This window comes from Elephas maximus, chromosome 12 (genome assembly GCF_024166365.1).
Source record: "Elephas maximus indicus isolate mEleMax1 chromosome 12, mEleMax1 primary haplotype, whole genome shotgun sequence".
In the NCBI taxonomy this organism is placed as follows: Eukaryota; Metazoa; Chordata; class Mammalia; order Proboscidea; family Elephantidae; genus Elephas; species Elephas maximus.
Genome location: NC_064830.1, coordinates 5,836,850 through 5,863,546, shown reverse-complemented (window position 1 = coordinate 5,863,546; position 26,697 = coordinate 5,836,850). Strand labels below are relative to the sequence as shown.

At 40.3% G+C, this 26,697-nt stretch overlaps 1 protein-coding gene across 1 annotated transcript in view; it reads left to right on the top strand.

Annotated features, from left to right (window-relative positions):
• The window catches only part of DLGAP2 (DLG associated protein 2), a 1,098,241-nt gene that overhangs the window by 1,041,847 nt on the left and 29,697 nt on the right, over positions 1-26,697 (top strand). Inside the window, exons 9-10 of the mRNA XM_049904665.1 lie at positions 22,925-23,274; positions 24,626-24,667. Of these exons, the coding sequence (XP_049760622.1) occupies positions 22,925-23,274; positions 24,626-24,667 (392 nt within the window). The remainder of the gene's footprint in view (positions 1-22,924; positions 23,275-24,625; positions 24,668-26,697) is intronic.

The window sequence follows — 26,697 nt, the reverse complement described above, 5'->3', positions numbered from 1 at the left end:
CATTCTGTATGGTAGGGTTGGCTGCCATTACATCTGTCCCATTCTGTAGGGTAGGGTTAGCTGCCATTACATCTTTCCCATTCTGTATGGTAGGGTTGGCTGCCATTACATCTTTCCCATTCTGTAGGGTAGGGTTAGCTGCCGTTACGTCTTTCCCATTCTGTATGGTAGGGTTAGCTGCCATTACATCTTTCCCATTCTGCATGGTAGGGTTGGCTGCTATTACATCTTTCCCATTCTGTAGGGTAGGGTTAGCTGCCATTACGTCTTTCCCATTCTGTAGGGTAGGGTTGGCTGCCATTACATCTTTCCCATTCTGTACGGTAGGGTTGGCTGCCGTTATGTCTTTCCTATTCTGTACGATAGGGTTGGCTGCCATTACATCTTTCCCATTCTGTATGGTAGGGTTGGCTGCCATTACATCTGTCCCATTCTGTAGGGTAGGGTTAGCTGCCATTACATCTTTCCCATTCTGTATGGTAGGGTTGGCTGCCATTACATCTTTCCCATTCTGTAGGGTAGGGTTAGCTGCCGTTACGTCTTTCCCATTCTGTATGGTAGGGTTAGCTGCCATTACATCTTTCCCATTCTGTAGGGTAGGGTTGGCTGCTATTACATCTTTCCCATTCTGTAGGGTAGGGTTAGCTGCCATTACGTCTTTCCCATTCTGTAGGGTAGGGTTGGCTGCCATTACATCTTTCCCATTCTGTAGGGTAGGGTTAGCTGCCGTTACGTCTTTCCCATTCTGTATGGTAGGGTTAGCTGCCATTACATCTTTCCCATTCTGTAGGGTAGGGTTGGCTGCTATTACATCTTTCCCATTCTGTAGGGTAGGGTTAGCTGCTATTACATCTTTCCCATTCTGTAGGGTAGGGATAGCTGCCATTACGTCTTTCCCATTCTGTAGGGTAGGGTTGGCTGCCATTACATCTTTCCCATTCTGTACAGTAGGGTTGGCTGCCGTTATGTCTTTCCTATTCTGTACGATAGGGTTGGCTGCCATTACATCTTTCCCATTCTGTATGGTAGGGTTGGCTGCCATTACATCTGTCCCATTCTGTAGGGTAGGGTTAGCTGCCATTACATCTTTCCCATTCTGTATGGTAGGGTTGGCTGCCATTACATCTTTCCCATTCTGTAGGGTAGGGTTAGCTGCCGTTACGTCTTTCCCATTCTGTATGGTAGGGTTAGCTGCCATTACATCTTTCCCATTCTGCATGGTAGGGTTGGCTGCTATTACATCTTTCCCATTCTGTAGGGTAGGGTTAGCTGCCATTACGTCTTTCCCATTCTGTAGGGTAGGGTTGGCTGCCATTACATCTTTCCCATTCTGTACGGTAGGGTTGGCTGCCGTTATGTCTTTCCTATTCTGTACGATAGGGTTGGCTGCCATTACATCTTTCCCATTCTGTATGGTAGGGTTGGCTGCCATTACATCTGTCCCATTCTGTAGGGTAGGGTTAGCTGCCATTACATCTTTCCCATTCTGTATGGTAGGGTTGGCTGCCATTACATCTTTCCCATTCTGTAGGGTAGGGTTAGCTGCCGTTACGTCTTTCCCATTCTGTATGGTAGGGTTAGCTGCCATTACATCTTTCCCATTCTGTAGGGTAGGGTTGGCTGCTATTACATCTTTCCCATTCTGTAGGGTAGGGTTAGCTGCCATTACGTCTTTCCCATTCTGTAGGGTAGGGTTGGCTGCCATTACATCTTTCCCATTCTGTAGGGTAGGGTTAGCTGCCGTTACGTCTTTCCCATTCTGTATGGTAGGGTTAGCTGCCATTACGTCTTTCCCATTCTGTAGGGTAGGGTTGGCTGCTATTACATCTTTCCCATTCTGTAGGGTAGGGTTAGCTGCCATTACGTCTTTCCCATTCTGTAGGGTAGGGTTGGCTGCCATTACATCTTTCCCATTCTGTAGGGTAGGGTTAGCTGCCATTACATCTTTCCCATTCTGTTCAGTAGGATTGGCTGCCATTGCATTTCCCATTCTGCATGGTAGGGTTGGCTGCCATTGTGTCTTTCCCATTCTGTGTGGTAGGGTTGGCTGACTTTAGCTTTGCACTTTTGGTTAAGGACTAAGGTATTGCTATTCTGAGTAGTGTTGGGAAATTATATGTATGATTCTCTTAAAGGCTATTTCTTTAGGTTCTACTTGGAATAAAAAAGTCAGATTTTATTACGTATATACTTAGCACATTTGTAAAAGAAAAGACAGGTCAGAAACTTTAGTCCTTGTGACTGGAGTTGAAAGGCATGGAAGAGTCACTAAAATGAAATCTGCTATCATAAGTGCCAATAAGCTCTGTTTTGGAAAACAGTGAATTAGATATTTAAAAGTATTAAAAAAAAAAAAAAGAAGAAGAAAAGAAAGGAAAAAAACTATAGTTTCAGAATGCCTACCCCTTGGAAACCCTGGTGTTGTAGTGATTAAGTGCTGTGGCTGCTAAACAAAAAGTTGGCAGTTTGAATCCACCAGGCAGTCCTTGAAAACTCTATGGACTATAGGGCCGCTGTGAGTCAGAATCAACTCTCAACTTCACAGCCATGGGTTGGTTGGTTTGTTTTGGGTGGTGCAGTTTGCACTCGACTACTAACCTAAAGGTTAGCAGCTTAGACCCACCCAGTGGCACTGCAGAAGAAAGACCTGGAGATCTGTGTCAGTAAAGACAGCCAAGAAAACCCTGTGGAGCAGTTCTTTTCTGTAACACATGGGGTTGCCATGAATTGGAATCAACTGAGTGGCAGTGGGTTTGGTTGTTTGTTTTTTCAGCTTATAGTTGCTGAATATACAAGTTACAGATTTTATGCCTCTCTGAGGATCTGGCCCACCTGGATCACAGGGCTGCCTATGGAGAAAAGTTGGCAGAGGTTTAGAGCTGAGGTTAGCAAATGCCACTTACCATACTCTGTCTGGGTCATGGGCATCAGAGTGTTCAAGCCCAACCTGCCTGATCAAATCAGTCACTGAGATAGAGTCCCAACTGAAAGCACTGGATGGGACAGAGTTATGAGCTACCCACGTTTGTCAGAAGTAAATGAAGCCAGAGAACAAATGAAATCCCAGTCTGGAGAGGAGCACCAAGGTGAAAGTTGAAAAAGCTAATACCTGTCATCTTGCAGAAGAACGTGAGAGGCCAAGAATTAGAAGCAAAGCAAGAGGTAAGCAGCTAGCTGAATATAGGAGCAGGATAAGAGAGGATCCAGGATTCTAGAGAAAACTGAGTTTCAGAGCTTGGAGCTCATTCTGATTGCCGGCCTTTCAGAGCACAAAGTTCTGCTGGAATTAAAGGAGTGTAGTTTCAGGGATAGTAGGTCCCACCATCAACTGGATCAGTCCTCACCAAGCACCCTGCAAGAAGTTGTACTGAGGAAGTGGAGACGTTCTCTCAGAAGAGATCAGCAACTCTAGAACAGAGGTCCTCAACATGTAGTCCATGGACCCCCTAAGGGATTTCTAATGTATTCATGAATTCGGGGGTAGGTGAATTTAAATAAGATGAAAAGTATGTCTTTATTTTCACAGTACTAACTTCCAACTTTGATTTGAAGTTTTCTTCAATTATGAACGTAGGCAACAAAACACTCATCTTAGCAGTATCTGCGACTTCATCAGCAATAGGTATCTAGACAGTTTATTACCACTCTGCAGTCCTTACAGCTATCTCAAAACAGTTCTGCTCACAACTACTTTGAAATTACAGTAGTCAATAGTCCCACTGGTAAATCTCCTTATTTACTCTATTAGTAAGCATTTGCATAGATATCATATATATCTATGCAAATGCTTACCAATACAGTAAATAATAAAATGTATATATCATATACATTTCAATATTTAATATTTTGATAACTGTATTTCAGTGTAACTGATTTCCTTTGAGATCTTCTGTATTTTATTCTTTGCATTGAAAACGCTATCTTGAGACAGAGTTCTTAGGCTTCTTCAAGCTACTGAAGGGGTCATAGCACACAAAAAAGGTTAAGAAGGGCTAACACTTCCAAATGACAGGCGTCACGGTAGGATTCTTCTAAAGAGCAGGCTTTCTGCTGTCCTGTTGTCAAGTATTTGCATTATTAGTTTTCTTCATAGATAGTTAATATTATTATCAGAAATTATTTTAATCTGTACTTGCTTGTCTATTGTCTTTCTCTACTAGAATGTAAGTTCCATGAGAACAGACACCTTTTCTGAGTTGCTCAGCATTCTGTCGGAAGCATCTAGAACGGTGCACACACAGAGTAAGGGATTGCACTAATTACTCGTTAATTACCTTAAGTGCTCTAGGGCTGAAGGACTCACAGGATTTATACAGTTTATACTGGTGAATATCTTTGTTAGTGTCCGAGGGTACAATACACAGCAACAAGGCAAGGTTATCTATTGAAAGGGATCCAGAGATTTCAGGTGCAGGGCTTTTTGTCCTCCTATGATGGATTGCATGGAGAAAGATGTGGCAGCCTGCTTCTGTAAAGATTATAGCCCTGGAAACCCTTCGGGGCAGTTCTACTCTGTCCTATAGGGTTGCTCTGTGTTGGAATTGACGTGATGGCAATGGGTGTTTGGCTTCGGGCCACTGGTTGCAGAGAGGGTGCTTTATCTCCAGATCCTGGGTCACCACCAGGATGTGTGCAAAGCATCCCAGTACCAGGAAGCTCAAAGGTTTCTTGTGGTGAGGGTCTCTTACGTGAGCTGATCATGCCAGGCTCTCTCCAGATCTGTGACCAATCTTACCCATGAGAGTCCCCCAAAACCAGTTGGAAATCATAAATCGAATTATTATTACTAAACAGTGCTGATACTCAGGCTGATACATCGAGCCCCATTACAGGAGATCATTTATTTTTAATTAATATATTTCATAGCATTAACCAAGGGTCACTACTGTGCTTGAGGCAGGTTTGAAGATAATCCAGATGAGCTTAGATCCACTCACGCCATAAAACAAACCAAACCAAACCTGTTGCTGTGAGTTGATTCTGACTCATAGTGACCCTATAGGACAGCCGAGCTCTTAACCAGGGTGCCACCAGGACTCCACTCATGCTATACAGGGCTCAATACATACTTACTGAATGTGCGAATGATTGACTTGAGAATGTACAGTTTATAAAACAGTAAATCCATTTACATTAACAGTTTGCCTAACTTAGGGGACTTCAATATTTAACCCATCATTTCAGACATTTAGCTGAGCTTTTTTCTTTGAGTTTTTTTTTTTTTTTAATCATTTCAGACATTTAGCTGAGCTTTTTTCTTTGAGTTTCTATCTTTGGACAGCACCCACTGCATTCTTTATCAGATGTTTGATATGGCGTATGAGTTGATCATCCACAACTTAGATGTGCAAGAAATAACACATGAATTTATTTAAACCAACTTAATTCCAGTTCTGAGTCAGCCACCCCTCCTGCCCAATATACTGGGAAATTCAGCCTCAGTCATTTTGGGTGATGCCATGCCAGGACTCCCACATGGCATCGAGGGAGCAGGGAAACCTGGTCAGGGGTCACTGGTCCACACTTGTTGCCTCTGAGATGCCTGTGTTCCTCTTCTTTGTGGGCCCCCTTAGTCCTCCTTGGGGCATTGTGTTTCAGCTGCTCAGAGACCCACAGATTCCCCTTTCTAGGCTGCCACTATTCTCTACAAGCTTTCCTTCCCTTTCCTCTCCACCCTGACTCCAGACAATCTTTCTGTTGAGTTTAGGCCTTCACAAATGTCGGGATAAATCTTTGCCAATAGAAGTACTATTGCTGAGTTTGCTTTCCCCAACGACATCTCCGAGGAGTGGAACCTCAGAGCCCACTTGAAATGGGAAGGATTGTGAAAAAGACACAGTTAGCGTCCCAAAGATCCATTCCGCATCGTAGGTCAAAGGCAGAGATTTCTGCCAGAATGCCAGCAACCACACCTATGAGTTAGTCCTCAGATAAGCCTGAATGCACTTCTGATAAAAAGTTTTTTGTGGCCTACTAATCATTGCTGTGCTTCTTCAAAATTTAAGTTTGATTTTCTGAAGAGATTGATTACTTTGAGATTTCTTTCAAGCTTTTTCAAACACCAAAAATGTGGACACATACATGGTGAGCTTGCTTTATGACTTTGGAGACTCAGGTTGTGAAATCTGAACCACTATCAATAATTTTCAAGTGAAACAGAAAGTGCCAGTAAAATGTAGTAAGGAAACATAAATGTGTGTATAAAGCACTCCTTTCTAAAATATCTAATTACGCTGGGTTTATTTCATCCTAACATAGCCATTAAGATGTAGGATCAGGCTGTACTTTTTAAACACATTTTTTTTTTTTTAATGGGAAAGCTTTAAAAATTCCAGTGGATAGGTTTGTTTTTCCATTCATGAGCTTCAAATAAAAAACTTTAAATCATTCATCTTGTGGAATAGTTATTACTCTGTTTATTCGTTTATTTATTTACTTATTTAGGAAATGAAAGAGGAAAGAGATCCGGAAGAATGAAACGATTAATCATATGAAATGTTACCATGAGTATAATTGTTCTGTGATTTCATAAAATGATCAAAATTCTTTTCTCTTCTGAACATTTTATAGCATGAACTTATATCCTAGATCTTAACTGTAATGACGCCGGAGTTGTCTTCCACATTTTGGGGGGGAGGTGGGGGGGCGGTGGTACACAGAGGTTTAGTTGTCGTTGTGATACTTACATATTATGGCAAATGGTGCTTTAAAGAAGTGAATTACTTTGGCATTTTGGGTATTTGAGGGACACATACCTTGTGTTCTTTTCAAAAGATACTCAGAGAGTCTACATCTGCGTTTTTTGGGTTTCAGAGACAAAGGCATGGGTGCAAAATCTCTGAAGCAGAGATATTGGTGAAGGTATAGATATTCGACTCATTACTTCAGTGGGTCAAATGTATGTCTTCAAATGTATGTATGTCTTCAATATCCGTGACCAAGAAAATCCCCACTCGGTATAATTTTAGGATCACATGGGACGTACGTTGGCGCAGCTAGCAGAGGAATACATTCCCTTTCTCAAACAGCCTAGGGTCTTCTGCCTTTCAGCAGAGGGCCAGAATGGAAGCAAGAGGAGCCCAGGATACAAGTGTGTGAAACCGTCAGATTCTTTGTGACGTATCTTCATTAGGTAGACTTCAGGCCAGCATAAAAGAGGTCACTGACTGTGTCAGCATTAGCAGTCGTACACACTCAGAAGTCCGTAGTCCTCAGGTTCACGCACAGAGCACTTCCAGCTATGGGCCAGGCTCTTGATAAAGAAATCCATCTCTGGTTATCAGTCAGGCCTCAGCTTTATCACCAGAGACGCTGTGAAGTCCTTGGGGGCACGAGGACTAGGTAGTCCCAACCTGGGCTGCTTCTCCAGAAAATGCCCAGAGCTCTTGGCAGGAGAGATGTCCATGGACATGTCCATCCCCATTCCTACCTTGGAATTCTTCTCTGGCCTCCAGCTCTGTAAATGTTCAACTCTGCTCTCTCCGCTCACTTTATAAAGCTACAGAACTGTCAAGGGCCTTCTACAAATTAAATAGTATGGCAACAGATCTGATTTGCAAGGCAACTACCAGGCTACAGAAAAGGTTTATTATTATGATTATTCTGAAGTTGTGCTCACCAGAAGAAAATTTGGAAGGTTAAAAAAGAAAAAAAGACGGGATACTGTCTTATGTCTGTGAACACACCAAGGTGAACTGTTATTTACACTTCTGGCCAGACATTTATCGGCATCTATAGACAATACTAACACCAGAGCTGTCCCTGGGTGGTGCAAACAGGTAGAACGCCTGGCTGCAAACCAAAATATTGGAGGTTTGAGTCCACACAGAGCCACCTCAGAAGTAAGGCCTGGTGGTCTCTTTCTGAAAAATCAGCCATCGAAAATCCAAAGGAGCACAGTTCTACACTGACACACATGGGGTTGCCGTGGGTCATAATCAACTCGATGACAACTGGTTTAACAGAAAAGCTGCATCTAAACCCAGCCCAAACGTTTATAGGCCCCCACCTTGTAGGCCCAAAATGCCAAAGTAATTCATTTTTTAAGCCACATTTACATGATAATTCCCTCTCATTTCTCTTGTGATTTAAGTTTGCTTTTTTTTTTTTTTTTTCCTAGCCGTATATTCACTAATGTGCAGTTGTGGAATTCAGAAATGTTTGCATTTCTTTCTAAATAATTCCATCAACCTGGTGCTAACTATTACAGAGCATTGGTGGTCCAATGGTTAAGCACTCAGCTGCTAACCAAATGGATTTGCACCATTTGTTTCTCTACATCCTAAAGATAGGGTCAGATTATTATTATTATTATTTAATAAAGAATAACTTGTGAAATGGAACACAGTTTCAGGAGCCAGCTGGCAAACCAAAATGCTATGAACAATTTCTGAAAAGCACAGTAAATTGCCGCTTTGGTCTGTGTATCGTCTATTCAGTGTCCTCATCTCAAGACTTTGCTAAGGGGTGACTCATTGTTCAGTTTTCATGCCAACCTTTTCTATCAGTATGCCCTTTGCCTTGGACCAATGAGGCACACAGTTTCCTGGAGACTACAGGGCACTATAGTGGGCCTTTTTCCATTTTGTTATAAACCTTTAATTTTCAGGAGTACCATTATAAATGAGGAATTTGAAGCATGTATTTTAATTATTAGGATAAATCAGGAGTTTACAGATAGTGCCAGTAATGATAATGCTTCTTATATTTGAATAGGATTTGTTCTTTCCACTAGACCTGTGAGTTTTGTGAGAAAGCAATTATCCATTCCCGTTTCGCAGAAAAGTTGAAAAAGAGTTTCCTAAGGTCATATAGTAGGATAACCCTGGTGGCGTAGTGGTTAAATGCTGTGGCTGCTAACCAAAACGTTGGCAGTTCGAATCCACCAAGTGCTCCTTGGAAACTCTGTGGGGCTGTTCTACTCTGTCCTATAGGGTCACTATGAGTCAGAATCGACTCAGTGGCAATGGGTTTGGTTTTGGAAACCCTGATAGTGTAGTGGTTAAGTGCTATGGCTGCTAACTCAAAGGTGGGCAGTTTGAATCCACCAGGTGCTCCTTGGAAACTATGGGGCAGTTCTACTCTGTCCTATAGGGTCTCTATGAGTTGGAATTGACTCCACAGAAATGGGTTTTTTAATGGGTTTTAAGGTCATATGAGCCATAATGGTGCCAGAATTCAAGTCTGGGTCTTCTAAATCTCAAGTCCAGAGCACTCTGCCACATCAGATTCTCACTTCTCTCCAGTGGCTGACATCTTTCTGGCAACACGTGTTGTTCATGCTCAGCTAGCTTAAATTGATGGTGTTTATTGATTCAAGTAGGCTCTGAAAGTTCACAGAACATACTCTGATCTGAGAAGCACTGATTTATTGGCACAACTGACATTAGATATCTGACCGCATACTCTCAGCTACACATGGACAGAAGGCAATTCAAAATGCTTGGCATATGTTCTGGAGATCGATAACTGTATTTTTCTTTCTATTATAGTCACCTTGAGATTAGGACTATGTAGTTCATATTATAGGTTTGGGGGCCTCCCGACTTTCTTGTCAAAGTTTATGGAACAAGTAGACAATATTTAGGATATATTCATTTGACTCTGAAGCATCAGTAAATGTAAGTAAGCCAGAGTATGTATTGTGTTTCCCTTTACAGGTAGTATTTACTTTATCATTGTATTAATTTCATGATGCAAAGTCACTTCTTTCCTTAAATAAATAGACATTAGCAACTCTAGATGTATATTCACTTATCTATATGAACAGCTACGCACTCATTGCTTGCCATACATACACATAAAAATCAATTATTCCATCATCAAACAAAACCCTACCTATAGAATTATCCTCCCCCAATTTTGATAGTAAAAATATAATTCTAATATCACTGTTGGAAACCCTAGTGATGTAGTGGTTAAGTGCTACAGCTGCTAGCCAAAGGGTGGGCAGTTCGAATCCACCAGGTGCTCCTTGGAAACTCTATGGGGCAGTTCTACTCTGTCCTATAGGGTCACTTTGAGTCAGAATCGACTCAGTGGCAATGGGTTTGGTTTTGGAAACCCTGATAGTGTAGTGGTTAAGTGCTATGGCTGCTAACTCAAAGGTGGGCAGTTTGAATCCACCAGGTGCTCCTTGGAAACCATGGGGCAGTTCTACTCTGTCCTGTAGGGTCACTGTGAGTCGGAATCGACTGAGCAGCAACAGGGTTGGTTTTTGGTTTGATATAATATCACTGTAATACAGACTTCATTTACAATTAAATGTCCACAGTAAAGTATACATACACACACACATTGATGGTGAAGCGATGTGACAAGTGCCATCTGCTCTACGATTTGCAACTTCTCAAAGAACAGACTAATCAAAGTCACCCAGTTGCCACTCAGTTGCATCACAGTTATTAGTCTGTCAACATTTCAAAAAAAAATCATTCTTTTAGAAAATGTTTTCATCTAAGTTTAAAGCTTAATATTTTAAAAGAATCGGTACATAATTATGTTCTGCTGAGCAATTACTTTGGAAAGAAAACAAACTACATTGCTAAGAATTTTTTTTTTTATTTCGTCATCTAATCATCGTAAAGTTAAATGTGTACCGTTGTTTTTAATGAATTGCCTTTTGGGGTTACAGTTTTGCTTTGTTGCCTGGCCCTTTGAACATTTAAATTCCTGTACTTAGAAACTTATAAGACTCTTCACATCATTAAAAGTTTAAAAGTTGGTTCATTCTCAGTTTCTCTCCCGAAAATCCAAGTTCTTATTGCATAATGTGATTTTTAAATATATAAAATGAAAATAGGAAGTCTCGAACGGTGAAACAGCTGTCATCGCTTTATTTTACTGTCTACAAGATGTTAAATGCTGGTTAGACTATAATATCTTGCTAATTAACACATTTGAAATAGATGTCTTTGCAGCTAACCCATCAATGTTTCCCCAGAACTTGCGTGGCCCACATAATTTTTTGTAACTTTAGGGAGACCACTATGTACACGTCTGTGGGATGCAATTTATGTGTCCTGTTTGATTTACACTTATGTTGGAGACTAATATTAATTAAGGTGTCAAAACAGCTTTAATCTTTTATGTGGAATCTTTTGCCTTCGAAGTTTCGTTTCTCCAATACACAGACTCTCATTTAGACATTCATGCGTTTGATTACTGTAATTCCTTTTGTGCTGCTATCCTTGAAGTTCTCATTGAGAGAGTGCAATGCGTTTAAGTGTGCCTGTTAAATTCAAAAAGAATGGTGATGCTTGCCATTCAACATATATTTTGTCTTTATTATGTATTTGTGCTTCGTAGGATAGGATGCTAATTTTTAAATTTCCTTTTTGGATTGCAAATGGCTTCAAGGATTGAATTCAGAAATGGCGTCCAGCATTCCAGGTGTAGCTTGATAATTATTCATGTATTTAAAGTAACTATGTATTATCATTTGACGTTACTCAAAGTAATATACAAGTGTGAAGTGAGAAGCTGTTTATTTCATCTCATTAAAATTAGTTCCCTTCAAAGAAAATATGGTGCTTCAAATCCTCCTTCAATAATTTTGCCCGCCCAACACTTTGGAAACCTCAAGGAAAAATCCTCTTGATTAATTTCATTTGCTTTATCCCATATATGGAATGGATGTGTGTGTGGGTTTTTTGTTGTTTTGTTTGTCATGTGTTGAATCGATATGTACATATGTAATGATACTGATTTTTTTGTGCCAAAAATGTTCTAGACCAGCGCTGTCCAACAGAACTCTCTACAATGATGGAAATGTTCTCTATCTGTGCCATCCAATGCTGTAGCCATTAGCCACACGTGGCTATTGGGTAGTTGAAAAGTGGCTAGTGCTACAGGGGAACTGAATTTTTAATTGAATTTAATTTTAGTTAATTTAAATTTGGCAAGCAGTTTTGCTATTGGACAGTGCAGTTGTAGAATGTAGCCTTCCTGATACAGTCAAGATAAATGTGTTAATTTTTAGACATGGTCTTAGTGGGATAACCTTCCACCTATCCCTTTTATTCTGCCAACAGTGTCAGCAGCTACAGCCACCCCCTCCATACGTGTCAACTCCCATCGTCCCATCAATCAGTCCTTTTTACTCCAGGGCTTTGAGCACTTTCTTCAGAATCTGTGCCCAAATGAGATTAACTCAATCCCAAATATATCTGGGAAAGTTCAATTTTTATGTGCCCTTTAAGCAATGCCTCATTTGTTCAGCTTTAACAGGGAAGAATCAATCCACATGAGTAAAATTTTCTTTAAGCATCAACACTTTTAGTTTAGTATAATTATTATATACATGGTTCATTCAATCTTAAATAGCGTAATGAACTTTTTCTTGATGACTCAAGTCATGTATTGACCTGAAGGTGCTCTAGAGCTTTTAAAACCAAAAGCATGTCAATACCCAGACTCATTTTTTTTTTTTTCTAAAGAAGATAGTCAAGTTTTCAGGTACTTTAAGATACTAAGTAATCATTTCATTCTTTTTATTTCAAAATACGTATTTTATTCTCTATATTTAAATCCATCTTATGTGTTTTTTTAGAAATCTCTGTCTTTGATTCATCTGCTTTTTGAAGATGTACATTATCCAATAGAATTACATTGCTAAATTAAATTTAAAATTTTCAATTGTATTTGTTTGCCTGACATACATGTAAAAAATGATAGATAACACAACCTGTAATTAATAATTATTAGCTTTGATAAGTATATTCTAATTGTGTATTCACATACACAAAATTAAGACAGTTATTATCACACAAACTATTCAATTGAATAATAGAATATTTTTCTTCAAAGTGTAAATTATTCCTTTATTGTTGATTTTAATCTAAGGCAGTGAATTAACATGATCAAATGATCATTTTTAATTCATTCTTTGCTCTTATTGCACATCGTCTAAGTTTAAATGTAATCAGCCATGTGGGACTATGCAGTGTTATTCCCCATGATTATAGGTACTTGTGATGGTTAAGGCTGTGTTTCTACTTGGCTGGGCCGTGAGTCTCAGTGATTTGGCAGTTATGTAATGGTTTGATTTGGCAGTTGTGTAATGATGTAGTCATCCTCCATGATGTGATCTGATGTGATCAGCCTATCAATTGTAAGGGGAGTTTCCTCAGGTGTGTGGCCTGCATTCAATATATATATGGACGTTCTGGCAGAGCTTCCCCTGGATCCTGCATCTGGCTTGTCATCATCTGACCTCTGGTTCTTGGAACATGAGCTAGTGGCCTGCCCTGTTACCTGCTGATCTTGGGTTCATCAGCCTCTGCAGCTACATGAGTCAGGAGAAGCCTCCCCGCCACCCTTCTCTCTCTATGTATGTTTAACTGTGTGTGTGTGTGTATATGTATATGGAAACCCTGGTGGCGTAGTGGTTAAGTGCTATGGCTGCTAACCAAGAGGTTGGCAGTTCAAATCCACCAGGCTCTCCTTGGAAACTATGAGGTAGTTCTACTCTGTCCTATAGGGTCACTATGAGTCGGAATCGACTCGACGGCAGCGGGTTGTATACATATATATGCTTCACTGATTTTGCTTCTCTAGAGAGCCCAGCCTAAAAAAAAAACAATGCTAAATAAATGTTTATCCAAAGAATGTATTAATGAATGCATGACAACATTGATTTACTTTAGATTTTCAAAAATGATGCCTCAAAGTTATTTTCTCTACCTAAAGTATTTTATGTGCTTCAATTTATATTTACCCAGGTCTGACAACTGATACTTAATTTTTTTAGTTATAAAATTCAAAAATAATCGATATACCAGGAATATAAAAGTGATTTGTTGTTCTTCTATAAACAGTTCTATTTAAAAACCACATGAGAGATTATAAGCCCGTGGGTCAGTCCACTGTAAGTGAGAATAACAAGAGGTACGTTCAGAATGTATATTAAATACCTGCTCCACATCTTCAATTTCTAATACCCCTTTGACTTCTATACTAGAACATAAGAATAAGTCTGGTATATGGGGGCCTGGAAGTTTCTATGTGTGTTTTTAAACCGGTTCCTTTCTTTAACTTGTATAAAGTTATTAGTCCCCAATCACTAGGTATCAGTATTCATTTCTATTAAATCCATGTGTTGGATTTTCCATGAGATGATTAATGAAGGAAATCACATGGACAAGTGATAAATATTTTCAGGGGCTTAAAAATGTCTCATTGCCATGGTTTGGAGCCAACTCGATGGCAGTTAAGAAAAACAAACAAACAAAAAATGTCCAATAGAACCCTCTACAATGCACATGTTTCCCAACATTGAGACTTTGGTGGCCCTAATCCTGTGGCTGGGAATTCCTTATATTTCAACCAGAACTTTCTCTAAGCTCCTTAGCTAACTTCCCCAAATGTCTCCTAGAGAATCTGAAGTTCTGAGGTGACGTCACAGTGGGTATTTCCCCTTGAGTGGGTGTCATGGCTTTTTCTCAGTGTTACAAAAGCATGGAAGACCCCATAATACTGTATTTGGTAGTGCAAACTTCAGCAACAAGACTGCTCTGATTCAAATCCTTCCAGTTACTGTCTATAAGAAAGTGAGAAAATTACTTAACCTGTTTCTACTTCATAGGACTGTGGAAAAGTTAAATGAAATGACCCATGTCGAAAATAACGCAGTGGTTGGCACTTACGAAGTGTTCACCTAATGTTATCTGCTTCCAAGAAAACTGTACAAATAGACAGCCTTTTCACATTCATTTGAGAAATTTTTGTCCTCTTCACATTCTATCATCAACAAAGATGTGTAGTCTCCGATTGCTGGTCCCAGTTCTTTCTCAGTTCACCATAACATAGTCCTCTTCACAGCTGTATATGCTACAGATCAATTGTACACCCAGTGACAGAGTGTTGTTCCCGGCCTTTTCTGTATCCAGGTAGTTATCAGTGTGCTGGAAAGGGGTAGTGATTAAACATCCCCATTATTCAGTTAAAACAGAAAATAAAAAACTTCACAACGTAGTAACATTACGTGTTCTGCCAGAATGCTAGTGGGTTGGAGAAAGGAAATATGTCATGTTATGGTACTTCTGAAAATGACCTGTGGTACACTGTATTACACTGTACTATAAAGGAGAAATGTCGATACTGTGAAAATCATTGGGTCCCATGTGAACTTTTCTACAAACCAGGGAAGTATATCATTGTGTGCGTGAGCAAATGTTAGAAGGTCTTCTTCCCAAAAATAATTTTCACCAGTTTTCATTGTTCAAGGAATTGAGAGATAACGATAATTAAATTCCTTTTGCTCTATCTTAAGCCCATTATTTAATAGTTTATTTAAACAAACTGGATCCTGGAATAATGGAGCGTAATCCTCAAAATTTCTTCTGCTACCAAACGTATTTTGATTTTTTTTTTTTTAAGGAAACACAGAATTTATCTAATTAGGAAAATCTTAGTAGAGCTATAAGTGGTTCTCACATTTGACTTTGCAGTGGACAAAGATTCCAGTATGCTGCTGTGCTCTCTTGAGGAATCTGTCTCTTAAAATGAGATAAATTGGATCACGCCATGAGAAATAGGACGAGCTATGTAAATGGCCAGAGAAACAGCAAAGGAATCATTATAATCTACAGTTAAGGAGGCACCTGGCTCCCCGTTCTCTCACTTTTGCTTGCTGACTGCAGGAAAATGTTTAAACCCACCTGAACCACAATTTTCTCATCTGTGAATTGGAAGTGGAGCCCTGGTGACACCATAGTTAAGAGCTCGCCTGCTAATCAAAAGGTCAGCAGTTCAAATCCACAACTGCTCCTTGGAAATCCTATGAGACAGTTCTACTCTGTTCTATAGGGTCACTATGAATTGGAATTAACTCAAAGGCAATGGGTGTTTTGTTTTTTGTTTTTTTTGGTTTTTATATGCTGAGCACTTTATGTATTTTATAACTCATGTAAGCTTCAGAGCAACATTGTGAGGTAGGTATTATTTTTATTTCCATTTCAAACCAACTTATAGCAACCCTATAGGACAGAGAAGAACCGCCCCATCGGGTCCCCAAGGGGCAGCTAGTAGATTCAAACTGCCAACATTTTGGTTAGCAGCCAAGCTCTTAAACCACTGTGCCAGGGCTCCCCACCTGGTGTATTAGATACTAAATGAATTATAGTCATATTTTTATGTGTGTGTTCCCATGTGGATATGTATACAGCAATTTTTCTTTTTCATAATTATATGTAAATAAATATGGTAACCTAATAACAACGTGCAAAGAAAGATGGTGCCACATTTGTGGTTGCTGATAGTATTTATTCTTCCAGGGTGTTGAGGATGGAGAAAATGAATAATTTTAAATAACCATCATTGTAACGCCCACCTTTACTGAGCACTTGTGACAGCCGGCTCCCTCCTATGCATTGTTTCTAACCCTCACAGTGATTTAAAAAAAAAAAGTCGATATTATGAGTGTTTCTCTTTTATAGCTGAGGAAACTGATGCTGAGAAGTTACCTTCTTCAACATCATGCCATTACGTCATTTTGTGTCTGAAGCAAAGATTTAGTTTAGACCAAATGGAAGAAAAATAGAAATGTGTAAGATTTCGCTTTCTAAAGCTTTTTTATCATAAAACCAGGCTTTTATGATAGCTTATATATATATATATATATATATATATATATATATATATATATATATATATATATAGTCCGACAGGCTTGAATTCTCTGAATCCTATGATTCTGTAATTGCAACTCAACGGCACTGAGTTTAACACAGCAAATATATATCATTGTTCAAGGAGTTGAGCAATTGCAGTAAGAGACCCAAGATATAAAAATACTTAAACATATCAAAACAAGAGTTCAAACATTAAAGCATTTTTCCCCCATTTTGGGGAAGAGAGAACAGTAGAATGGTCATTTGATATGTCCCCCAAAAACCCACTGCCATTGAGTCAATTCCAACTCATAGCAACCCTAGGGTAGATCTAACTGCCGACCTTTTTGGTTAGCAGCTTAGACCTTCACCACCACACCACCAGGGCTCTGATGTGTCCCCCAGAAGGTGAATAATTTGAAGACCACACTTGTAAAGAAAAGAGACATCATCAGGCAACTAACATAACCAGTCGACCCAGCCTCTCAAATGAGAACCTCCAGACCAATAGAAAAAATCAAATTGAATTTTGGAGTATCTTTTAAATCAAAGAATAATTTTTTTGTTGATAACTACTCACCTACTGATACCAAATACCTATTTCATTCACTACTGTATTTTTCTGATAGTGTTGATTTTTCCAGTGCATTAAGGATGGAGAAAATAAATGGTTCTAAATAACTATCATGGTAGCAGCCACCTTGACTGAGCACTTGTCACAGCCTCCTCATTCCTATGTGTTATTCCAGCCAGGTGAATCTATATGTAGCTGCCTTAACATACCTTATAGACAAGCTGTGTCATCTGCTCATACTTTCCCACTCATCCATACCACACTCCAGCCACCGCTCAGCCTTCAAGGCTCACTCAGCTCAACCTTCTTCCTCTCTTTCCATGAAGCCTTTCTTTAACTTCTGGGTCATTCTCTTCTCAGGCTTTTGTAGACCCTTATGCATGCATTGGTTTTTATGCCCCTCTCTTGCATTTGGTTAGGAGCACGTTGGGGTCAGGATTTTAGGCTCTAGATAAATGTTTATTGAGATCAGTGAGTCTTACAAAATTGCAGCAACAAATGATGCTTGAAAGGCAGTTTACATTTGTGCCCAGCATGGAAGAAACTCCAAACTTCCTTCAGTCTCATTTAGCTCTAGTCTTAGAATATTCATAGTAGCAGCCTTAACACTGACACTTCAAGTCTCGCTGTGTATCTGTATAAAATATCCATATATGGTTTTACAGTGAAAATTAATGATTATATGGGTTTCAATATAGGTTTTAAAAAGGTCTGCTGTGAAAGACTTCTTTAAAGCAAAGATGTCACTTTGAGGACTAAGGTGCACCTGACCCAAATCTGGTATTCTCAATCACCTCATATGCATGCTATAGCTGGACAATGAACAAGAAAGACCAAAGAATTGATTCCTTTGAATTATGGTGTTGGTGAAGAATATTGAATATATCATGGTCTGACAGAAGAACGAACAAATCCGTCTTGGAAGAGGTACAGCCAGAATGCTCCTCAGAAGTGAGGATGGTGAGACTTCGTCTCACATAATCTGGGCATGTTATCAGGGGTACCAGTCCCTGAAGAAGGACATCATGCTTGGTAAAGTAGATGGTCAGCGGAAAAGAGGAAGACCCTCAACTAGACAAATTGTCACAATGGCTGCAATAATGGGCTGAAACATAACAATGACTATGAGGATGGCACAGGACCACCAGTGTTTTGTTCTGTTGTACCATAAGGTCACTATGAGTTGGAACAAACTGGATGGCACCTAACAACAACGTGACTTTCAGTGCCAGTAAACACTTGGTTTTTTAAGTAATAAGAAAACAGATATTTGTATTTACTTTCTAAAATTTTTATTTGGAGAATATAGTAGCCTAACTAAAGAATTCAACATTTGAGCTTTGCTGACAGGATGAAGAACTCTACTGAGTATAACTTTTACCAAAGTCAGTCAATAATAATCTCTCTGTGCCCCTGAAAAACTGTTTCCACCAATATTGTTCAGCCGCTGCTGCTCTGTACATGGCTAATTGCCTCAAGCCACATTTCCGTTTTAATGGTTCTAAGAACAGGTTTGCTGGCATGTGGACATCAAATTCGGAATAGCATTAACGATTTCTGTAGTCATCCAGGAGCAGTTACTCTGTCTCTGACCTCCCCAGCTTCAGCAGACTCTTCTTTATGTATGCTAGAGGTGAATGACCTTTTTAAAATTAATTTGTTAACAAAATAAAGTACACTGTTCAACTATGTTTTTAAAAGGGAATCAATTTAAAAATTCAAATTGTCGCCCTGTAACAAATGCATATTAAGGTGACAAGATGCAATACTAGATTTTCCTGTGATCACTGAGATAAATCACAATATCCCCTGTATTTTTTTTACAAGACATTTCAAACAAGAAGTTCTATTTATTTTGTCAAATATTCAGACCCTTTGTATTGTACTAAATACCTTTGATAAGAGTTACAATGTTGAACTCTTATGAAAAGAAAACCTTTGAGAATAATAATGAATAGTTAATGAGTCAAATGGGGAATGATTTTTTTTTTTTTTTAAGTACATATGCTTAAATTTTCCGGGAAAATCTTTTTAATTGATGATCTGCCATTTCAATTGTGCTTACCTGTGACATGCCATTCATTGTACTGCTTCTGTATGTTTCTTTGTTCACCAGTGAAATGAACATCCCTGGGAAAATCCAATAAATTTGTCATTACCCTTATCCTCACCTGAACATTGTAAAGATAAATGTAACTAGATTAAGATAGGTATAACTTTTAAGTCTATTTTCTCTTTTGCTGTTCACTGTTGCTAGCACTATTGTTGTAATATGAAATTTCTTCAGAACTGTCTTAGGCTGGGTTCTCTAGAGAAGCAAAACAGTAAAGCATATAAATATATTTCGAGAGAGATTTATATCAAGGAAATGGCTCACAAGATTGTAGAGGCTGGAATATTCCAAGTCTGTGGGTCAGGATAGAGGCTTCTCCAGATTCATGTAGCCACAGGGGCTGACAAACCCAAGATCGGCAGGTCAGAGAGCAGGTAAGCTGCTAGCTCAAGTCCAAAGAACTAGAGGTCAGAAAAACAGGAGCCAGCTGCGGGAGCCAGCCCAAGCAAAAAGCCCCTGAGCCTTGCCAGAATGTCCACTCGTATTTGACTCAGGCCACGTGCCCAAGGAAACTCCCTTTCAACTGATTGGTTACTCACAGCAGATCCCAACATGGTGATCACATACCAAGTCTCAACTTCGAAGTGATCACAACATTATACAACTGCCAAACTATATCATAACTGCCAAACCACTGAGAATCATGAGCCAGCGAAGTTGACACACAACCTTAACCATCACAAGAACCAATATTTCTGCTTAAGAGAACCAAAACAGTATTAGCTTTGCAATCTGAGCTGTTATCAAGAGCACGTATTTATGGTTACAGTCCCACGCACAGTGGATGGCTGTGTTTACCTTCTGCTAGATCAGTAGAACTTTGAAGGCATGTTATTAAAGGACAGAGACTCTCTTTTCAGTAAATGAACTGTGCCAAATAGATTGACATGGAAACAACTACCTAATTTCCAGTGTTGCCATATGAAAAAACTTCATCAAATTGCTTTCTCTGCATTTTTACCCTGCCGCTTCTCATATTTATGTGTATATGTGGCACTTAATATCCTTGATGTACCAATCCTATGAAATACTACTAAGAAAAGCATAATGAAAGATGAATTTTTTAATGCACACTGCTGTCATGAAAAGATCAAAGCACTCTAGTCCAGTCATTCTTATACCAATTAGAAAGAAGAGGGACTTGTCAAAGTTGATAACCAAACAAAATGAGATGGCCGTGTCATTTCACAAAATGATCTAATCACACACACAAGACCTTCATCTCACAGAGGAACAAATGATTCCCGCTCAGAAACATGAAATGATTTGGCTAACTTAGGTTTGTGAACCTCAGCACTGCTGACATTTGGGGCTGGATATTTCTTTATTGTGGGGGCTTTCCTATGCATTATAGGACTTTCAGCAACATGGAAATACAGGCCTGAAGATCTGCTTCTAAAAGGTCACAGTCTTGAAAACCCTATGGAGCAATTCTACTCTGACACACATGGGGTCGCCGTGAGTTGGAATCTGATCAACGGCAACTAATAACAATTGGCTTCTGCCCCCTGGATGCCAGTAGCAACCGTCCCCTAAGTTGTAACAAACAAAATTGTCTCCAGACATTGACAAAAGTCCCCTTGGGGAAGGAGGAGGTGACAAAATCACCCCAGTTAAGAACAAGTGGCTTCATACTACAGAATTATTTAATGAGAGAATGTGAAGTTCACCAAATTGAGATCTTTAAGACAGGGACTTCACCTTGCTGACCCTGTATCTGCTGTCCACACAAACTGCCACTTAATGCATGTATGATGGAACTACAGACCCAGGGCTAGATCCATTCTCTCTGCATTGTCTACCTTGCCTCAATTCCACTTAGATTGAGACACGAAAGATAAGGATCAAAGTTTTTTTATTTGTGATTGTTTATATTTAGGATAACATTTGAAAATGCATTTATAGAAAAATCCGTTCATATACAGATTTTAAAATAGTTGGAGAAGAGGGTAAGGGGTAGGAGAACCAAAACCCACTGCTGTCGAGTCAATTCCAGCTCATTGCAACCCTATCGGACAGAGTAGAACTGCCCCCATAGGGTTTCCAGGGCTGTAAATCTCTATGGAAGCAGACTGCCACATCTTTCCCCCACGGAGCCACTGGTGGCTTCAAACCACTGACCTTTTAGCAGTCAATTGCTTAACCACTGTGCCACCAGGACTCCTGGAGAGGTAGGAAAGTACCCTGAAATCTACACAAATAAAACCCTGAAAAATGATATATTTCTAGATTCGGAAGCAGCATGTATTTCTCAGTGCACAGTTTCTGAAAGTTCTTAAAGAACGTTTTTGTTCAATCTGTCTTCACAGACGACGCTAAAGACCCTCCAGAAGGTATTTGTGTGCCTGTCTTGTCACTGAATGTAACAAACAGCCTGACTTTCCTACAGACTGTGTATGAGAATGTATGGGCGTGGGATCATAATGAAGGGGGTCTGGATGCAGCTTAAAGAAGCACTTCATTAGTTCTTTCAAGATACAGAAGAATAATCCATTGTAATAGAAGACCAATTCTTATCAGAAGAGAGTATTAACAATAGCTCATCTTTGCTGTAAGAACAAGTAATACCTTCAGTCCTGGCAAATATACCTAATGTATTTTGGTGGCTTCTAAAAGATAGTTAATATAATTTTCATCTCCAAATGTATTTATTTTTCTTTGGTTGATTTACTGTAAAGCTAATGTGTAAAACTCATACGTGCCATGTAGGCTTGGCCAGACCAGATCAAACCCATGACCATCAAGTCGACTCCAACTCCTAGTGACCCTATAGGGCAGAGTAGAACTGCCCCATAGGGTTTCGAAGGGTGTAAATCTTTACAGAAGCAGACTGCCACATCTTTGTCCCTCTGAGCAGCTGGTGGATTCGAACCGCCGACCTTTCAGTTAGCAGCTGAGCACTTGGCCACTGTGCCATCAGGGCTCCACAGGCTTGGCAAGAGGGTGAAAATGGCTGGTAATGGACCACAGAGTGAAGGTGATCTGGGTCCAGGATAGATTTATAATCCCGATACCATTTTTCAGTTGACTTCCTACAACTTATACCTAGTAGTCTGTACTATGGGAAGCAAATAATTTTCTGGTATTGTTTTTTTTTTTTCCAATATAAAAATAATACTCATTATAAACATTTTTAGAAAATACAGCCAAGTAGAAGAAAAAATAATCACCCGTATTGCCGCTCAAGGATAACCATGACTAACCTTTTTATGTACTTCTAATCTTTCTTATATGCGCAGGCTTTCTTTACAAAAGTGTTCTTAGTCTACTTATAATTTAGTATCCTGCCTGTTTTTAACTTAGCATTATAAAATGAGCATTGACCCTGATACTACAGGTTTCGTAGAAATTACAGTAGAGCTTCACTCTGTCCTGCTGAATCCTAAGTTACTTAGTCATTTCTCTGTGCTGGAATTTTAGGTGTTTTTATAACGTTTTGCTCTTACAGATACCTCCGTGTAAAACATCTTTGCGCATAAGGCATCTTCTCCCATATTTTGCATTGTTTTCTTAGGCTCGGTATCCAGAAATATGATCACAGGTTATGAGCAGGTTTAAGCTGCAGACCAGATTCTGATGGGGGGAAAACATGCTTACTGACTTGGGGCTGTTATTTTTTTCTTGCAGCTATATCATATACAAACTACAAAAAAACACCCCCACCAGTACCTCCTCGGACCACCTCTAAGCCGCTGATTTCGGTGACAGCCCAGAGCAGCACCGAATCCACCCAGGACGCCTATCACGACAGCCGGACTCAGAGGATTTCCCCGTGGCCGCAGGATGGCCGAGGCCTCTACAACTCCACTGACAGCCTGGACAGCAACAAGGCCATGAATCTTGCCCTAGAAACTGCCGCTGCCCAGCGCCAGGCTTCAGAGAGCCAGGGCGGCTCGGCGCGGACCAGTGACAAGGCAATTCTAGTGTCCAAAGCCGAAGAGTTCCTCAAAAGCCGGCGCTCATCTATAGGGATCCAGGTAGCCTATCATTAACACGCGTCTGTGGTGAGCTGCTCTACGCACTTCTGTAAATAGCATAGACTGGGATGCTCAGCTTCAATAGCTCTAAAAATTGGGTCCTTAGCATTCATTGTCACCCTCGACAGGGCAGTGAAACAGGAGAGAAAGTTCGTCAGTTCGTGTTGCAAAGCCACCAGTGAAATAGGTCGGGTGACTCAATGCCAGCATAAATCCAGTCCCTTGCATAGCAAAGGAGAGCCAAGCGCTCATGTTCCTCCCCCCGCCGCCCCACCCCCACCTGGAGGAATAGCCCCACTTCTGCATCTCCTAGGGGCAGATGGCTATTTGGGGAACATGGAGATGAGGTTTATTCTGATGCTTAAGACAGGTGGTTTTTTTGTTGAAGTCCGATGTTCCCAAAGCTTTTCGGTCTTACCACCAAACAGTGGAGGGGAAGGAAGGCGCTGGGAATCAAATGGGAGAAGGAAAAGAAAAGCCCCCTTTGTGTAAAGCTGAGGCCTTGCTCACAGTTCCTTCCAATGTGGGCCACTAAAAGGCACCTCTGTCCAGATGGCACGGTGTTCCTTAGACAGCCCCTTGAGGCCACAAAGACTGCATCCTCTGTTTTCAGACAAAGTGTTGACCCCAAACCACTTTAAGTCCCAAAACATTGAGCCAAGATATGGATTTGGTGGTATCTTCTCTCTGCCTTTGAGTAGATAACTTTGACTATCTTTTCATAAAAACCCAAACCAAACCCATTAGCAGCTGGTGGATTCGAACTACTGACCTTTTGGTTAGCAGCTGAGCTCTTAACCACTGCACCACCAGGGCTCCGTCTTTTGTGAAGCAAAGTATCTTTCATGAATCAAGTGCAGAGGAGGTATAAGGTACTGTGCTAAGAAACAAGAGCAGTATTTCAGGTCACGTCACCCATGTTCAGTTACGTCCAATCAAGGGGCATTGCCAGAAGTTTTCCTTACACCCACCAAATCTTTTAATTCATCTCAGGTGAATCTTTCCTTGGAATTCCTAGTGACAGAATTCACCAGGGTTGTTAATAAAGTCCTTTGCTGATATGGTTCACCTCTTGCTTCCTTTCACTCCTTCATTCAGCCTGTGCCCGGCCAGAAGTTTTTAAAATCAGGATGCTTAATTACCACCACGCCTCACCCAGGGAAGAGGTCAGGTGGAACTCTAACAGAGCCATGTCTGGTTCTTGGCTTTATTGTGAGAGGTGATGCTATGTCCTGGATGCAATGGGGATACGGAGCGAAGTGCTGTCCGGAGGAGCAGGGTGGGGAGACTGCCCGCTTTTATAGGTCCTCTGAACCAGGTCTCCACAGTGTGGCTTCATTGTTTTGTTTAGGATTCTGAATTCCCAGAGCATCAGCCATACCCAAGGTCAGATGTAAGTACCAAAATATACTCCAAAGCCAAATACGCATGAATTTTATTTTATCTACCTTTTTGGATTATTCATAAAATTGCTCTTGTCACTTCTCTCTGTCCTGATTCTATATGCCAGGCACTATGCTAGGTGCTTTCGTATTATTGCATTGTACCCAATGATGTATAATTGCTGTTGTTGTTGTTGTTAGGTACCCTCAAGTTGGTTCCAGCTCGTAGAGACCCTATGTATAACAGAACGAAACACGGCCCAGTCCCACGCCATCCTCTCAATTGTTGCTATGTTTCAGCCCATTGTTGCAGCCACTGTGTTAATCCATCTCGTTGAGGGTCTTCCTCTCTTTCGCTGACCCTCTACTTTACCTAGCATGATGTTGTTCTCCAGGGACTGGTCCCTCCTGATAATATGTCCAAAGTACGTGAGACAAAATCTCACCATCCTCACTTCTAAGGAGCATTCTGGCTGTGCTTCCTCCAAGACAGAGACATATGATTAGTCCCACTTAAATGATGAGAAAAATGAGGCTCCATAAAGTTAAGTAGCTTGCCTGTGACCAAGGGGCTCACTGAAGTTATGGAGATAGTAAGTGGGAAAGCCAGGGCTTCTATGCTGATCCCTCTAGCTCCAAAGTCATGTTTGTGATAGAAGACTTGGGAGATCCTCAAAATTCACCAGGTCTATTTTAGATCCCTAAGGCAATCATGCCACTATCTGGTTTTCTCTCCTGCCATCTTCCACATGCGTCCTCTCTCTAGACTGCCCAACCCAGCAACGAACAAGCAAATAAGCGTGTAGACATCTGAATACATGAAGTTACTGACTTTTTCTGAAAGCAGTGGGAACATAACTTCAGAAACCTGGTAAATTATATTATCATGCTGGTAAATGGTGTCACCACTTCCCACCTCTACTTCACACTCCAGCAACCACTCACAGCTTATGTTTCTCCATTACCCCATTCTGTTTCTAGCTCCCATGTCTTTGCTCATGTTCCTTCTGCCCAGGATATAATTTCCACTCCATACCCATCCCCCATTTCATCCCCTGAAGCTCAGATCATGTGTTAACCCCTCCAAGAAGACTTCCTTGATACCATCCTCCCAAATTGTGTGTTTTGTGAAGACCAGGATGATACTTTATGCATCTTGATACCCCAGCACCTAGCACAGTGCCTGACACATAGAGAGTGCTCGATAAATGTTGGACAAGTGAGTGAATGAATGAATGAGTGGATGGATGAGTGGCTGGCTAGAGATAAATGTGAATACAAGTATACAAGTGTGAGCTAATTCAACTGTTCCATGGCAGTAAAAAATGCACAATATTATGCAAGCTTTTAACCTAGTATTTGTCAAAACAAAGTTAATTGACAAGCCAAAAGAAAAACATAATCAAAGAAACTCAAGTATCAAGATAAAGAAACTAGCCAAAGAAATTAAAGATAGTTGTGTTTAGCAAGCCAACCCAAAGAGTAAAGAACAAGGAAACAGAACGAAATGGGTATTTAAGCAGATGCACAGACTATCCATAGACACCTAAAAGGCCCTGGAAGAATGGCTGGAGACAGCTCCAGTGTTGGCAACGCACAAAGTAAAATAATAATAATAATTTTTTTTTTTTAAGCTATGGGCATTTTGCTGTGCCCCTGGCTTTCCACTACATGCTTGCTTAATGCTCCTAATAGCCTTATGTGCTAGTTGTTATTATGCCTAATTTATGGAAGCCGAGGCCCAGAGAGGGTAAATTACTTGCCTAAGGGTACATAGCCATTAGGTGGCAAAACCAGGATTGAAACCCAGGTAAATCTAATCCCAAAACCCAAGCTCTGGTCTGCTTCCCAAAGAAGAGAAATAAAATGGCAGAACGATTCAGCACCTTCAGTGAGCCAGGTCTGATTCTTATTCCAAGAACCTTCCAGAACGAAAACTCCATCTCTCCCCATTCTGGGACACTGGATATGTGTTACTCTGTCCTACAGCTTTTTAAAGGGGAAGATGGCTAGCATTTTACATATCCAGCTAGGATTTAAA